Genomic DNA, 2,708 nt, shown 5'->3' with positions numbered 1-2,708 from the left:
GACAAGCGCTATGAGGTAGCACTGCCCTGGAAACCCCTGAACATGTAACTCGCCGATAACAAGGCTGTTGCAAAGAAACGCTTGACTAACCTCACGAAGAAGTTAATGAAAGATGAGACGATATTGATCAAGCATGACGAGGCTATGCGTCAGTACCTGGAACAAGGGTTCCGAGAATGACTTCCATTGCAAGAAACCAACAACGCTGTAAACAAATTATACTACATGCCTCATCGTGCAGTTTTGAGACCTGACAGCCTTTCGACCAAGATTAGAGTCGTATTTGACGCATCTTCTCACGATGCAAGTTGTACATCTCTGAACGAAGCCCTAGAACCAGGACCGAACTTGAATCCAGATTTGCTCAAGGTGTTGCTGAACTTCAGGATTCATCGTATACGATTAAGTGCAGACATTGAAAGGGCATTTCTGCAAATTTTGGTGCAACCGGCGGATTGTGATGCCCTCCCATTTCATTGCTATGGACATCTCCCAACGAAGGAAGAGCTAGAGCCTCCTACTGAGGTCTGGAGAAAGAGTCGTGTCCTTTTTGGTGTGACAAGTAGTCCATTCCTCCTCGCAGCCATCGTGCGCCACCATCTATCCACGACAGGAGATTATCCAGAAACAAGAAAAACCATCAGCGAGAGCCTTTACGTGGACGACCTCGTAACAGGCGTGAACACAGTGGAAGAGGCTACAGATTTCTACCGAGGGGCACTAGATGTCATGAATCGAGCAAGCATGACACTGCGTAAGTGGAACTCAAATTCCAAGAAGCTGCAACAGCTGTTCGACGACGAAGGAACCGGATGCGCCCTTGGCTACGTGGAATGTCCAACAACAAGTGTCTCACAAGTCCTCGGACTTGTATGGCATAAGGACAGAGATCACCTAGCATTTTGCATGGATTTCCTAGACCGAAACAGCAACACCAAACGATTCATTCTTCAGGCATCGGCTTGTATATATGACCCACTTGGTCTCATTTCTCCGGTCACAGTTACAACCAATTTGATGTTCCAAACACTGTGGGAATTGGGTATTGAGTGGGACGCCCCTCTGCCTGAAGAAGTCAAAGCAGCTTGGACGCAGAGGCACACCCAGCTATACCATTTCACGGACCTAGCGGTGCCAAGACGATATGGTAGCTTACCCAAGGGTAGCTGGAATGAAGTACATATCTTCACAGATGCCAGCCCCAAAGCTTATGGCGCAGTTCTATATTTGCACATCTCCGCGGTCAAGGAAGCAAAGGTTACTCTGGTCCTTTCATAGTCCTGAGTAGCACCAATTAAGAGAATTTCTCTTCCAAGACTGGAATTGGTGGGCATGTTGACAGGTGCTCGACGGAGAGAATATTTGGAGCGGTCAAGGAGCCTTCCAATAGCTAAATGGTATCTGTGGACTGATTTATCTATTGCGCTGCATTGGGTTCGAGGTCCCGCCCAACCATGGAAACCCTTTGTCGCCAACAGATTGTTGGAAATGCAGCAGCGATCGGATCCAGACATCTGGAATCACTGTTCTGGGATCGAAAATCCCGCGGACCTTTTGACAAGGGGAGTCACACCTCAGGCACTCAAATTGAGCTCACTTTGGTGGAATGGACCTGCTTGGCTTTCGAAACCACCTACTTGCTGGCCAAGGCATGAAGGCACCGCTGACATGATCATCGCAGAGGAGGAAAGAAGAACGCTTCGCGTTCACAAAGTGACTCTAAAGGAATCTGTCTTGCCTCTGCAGAAATATAGCTCCCTCCCTAGACTGGTTCGAGTGACAGCCTGGGTTTTACGATTTTTCCACAACGCCAAGCACCCCGGACAAAAATACGAGGGACCTATTATGACCGAGGAAGTTCAAAAGGCGCATACTTGTTTGATTCTTCAAATACAATTCGAGGCCTTCCAAGAGGAATTCCAATGTCTTCGCCGCTCGACACGCATGCCAAGCGATTCCCCGATACGTGATCTCAGAGTTATCTACGACGATGATGGAGTGCTGATAGTGGGAGGAAGGCTCAGTGCTGCCGAGTTGTCCTTCAACGTGAAGCATCCTGTTATGCTACCGTCAAGACATCCCTTCACAGAGCTAACGATCAGTGCAACCCACCACCGTCTCCTGCATGCAGGCGCACTGGAGACGCTTACCGAATTAAGGGAAATGTATTGGATCGTGCGGGGAGGGCAAATGGTGAAAAATGTGTTTAAGAAATGTGTGACGTGCAACTGTTTCAACTACCGAGCTGCGACTGAGCCAGTTGCTCCTCTGCCTCGTGAGAGGGTGACACAAACCCCACCCTTTGATGTTACCGGTGTAGATTTTGCAGGCCCCCTGAACACAGAGGATCAAGGAAATAACCGGAAGTCTTACATCGTTATTTTCACATGTAAAAGCGTTATTTTCACATGGGAAAAGCTCTCTGCCATTGGTGGGGTCAGTCGCACGCTTTATGTAGATGATATTGATGATCTGTCACGACGGTGAAATGTCGAGCGAACAGGCAAGGAACTTAGCAATGGACGAAACGAGGACCAAACATTCACGTTCTCTTATGAAGTAGTAGCGTTCTAGTGCGGAAAGAAGACGGCAGGCATAGGCGATCATGTGATTGGTGTTCCGCTGTCGTTGGCAAAAATAGCACCAATGCCATGGCCGCTTGCATCAGTGCGAAGTTCAGTGTAGGCGTGCGGATCAAAATGACTCAA

The 2,708-nt window shown here is 48.5% G+C and overlaps 1 protein-coding gene across 1 annotated transcript; it reads left to right on the top strand.

Moving 5' to 3' along the window:
• Positions 1–225: 225 nt before the first annotated feature.
• LOC142591463 (uncharacterized) lies at positions 226–1,278 on the top strand. The gene has a single exon (XM_075703789.1). The coding sequence runs from the start codon at positions 226–228 to the stop codon at positions 1,276–1,278; it is 1,053 nt and encodes a 350-aa protein (XP_075559904.1).
• The last annotated feature ends 1,430 nt before the right edge of the window (positions 1,279–2,708 follow it).

This window comes from Dermacentor variabilis, chromosome 8 (genome assembly GCF_050947875.1).
Source record: "Dermacentor variabilis isolate Ectoservices chromosome 8, ASM5094787v1, whole genome shotgun sequence".
Taxonomy (NCBI): domain Eukaryota; kingdom Metazoa; phylum Arthropoda; class Arachnida; order Ixodida; family Ixodidae; genus Dermacentor; species Dermacentor variabilis.
This window is presented reverse-complemented; position numbering and strand designations above follow the sequence as displayed.

Coding starts and splice junctions, on each gene's coding strand:
- LOC142591463 (XM_075703789.1), top strand. CDS start 226: ATGCCTCATCGTGCAGTTTTGAGACCTGACAGCCTTTCGACCAAGATT.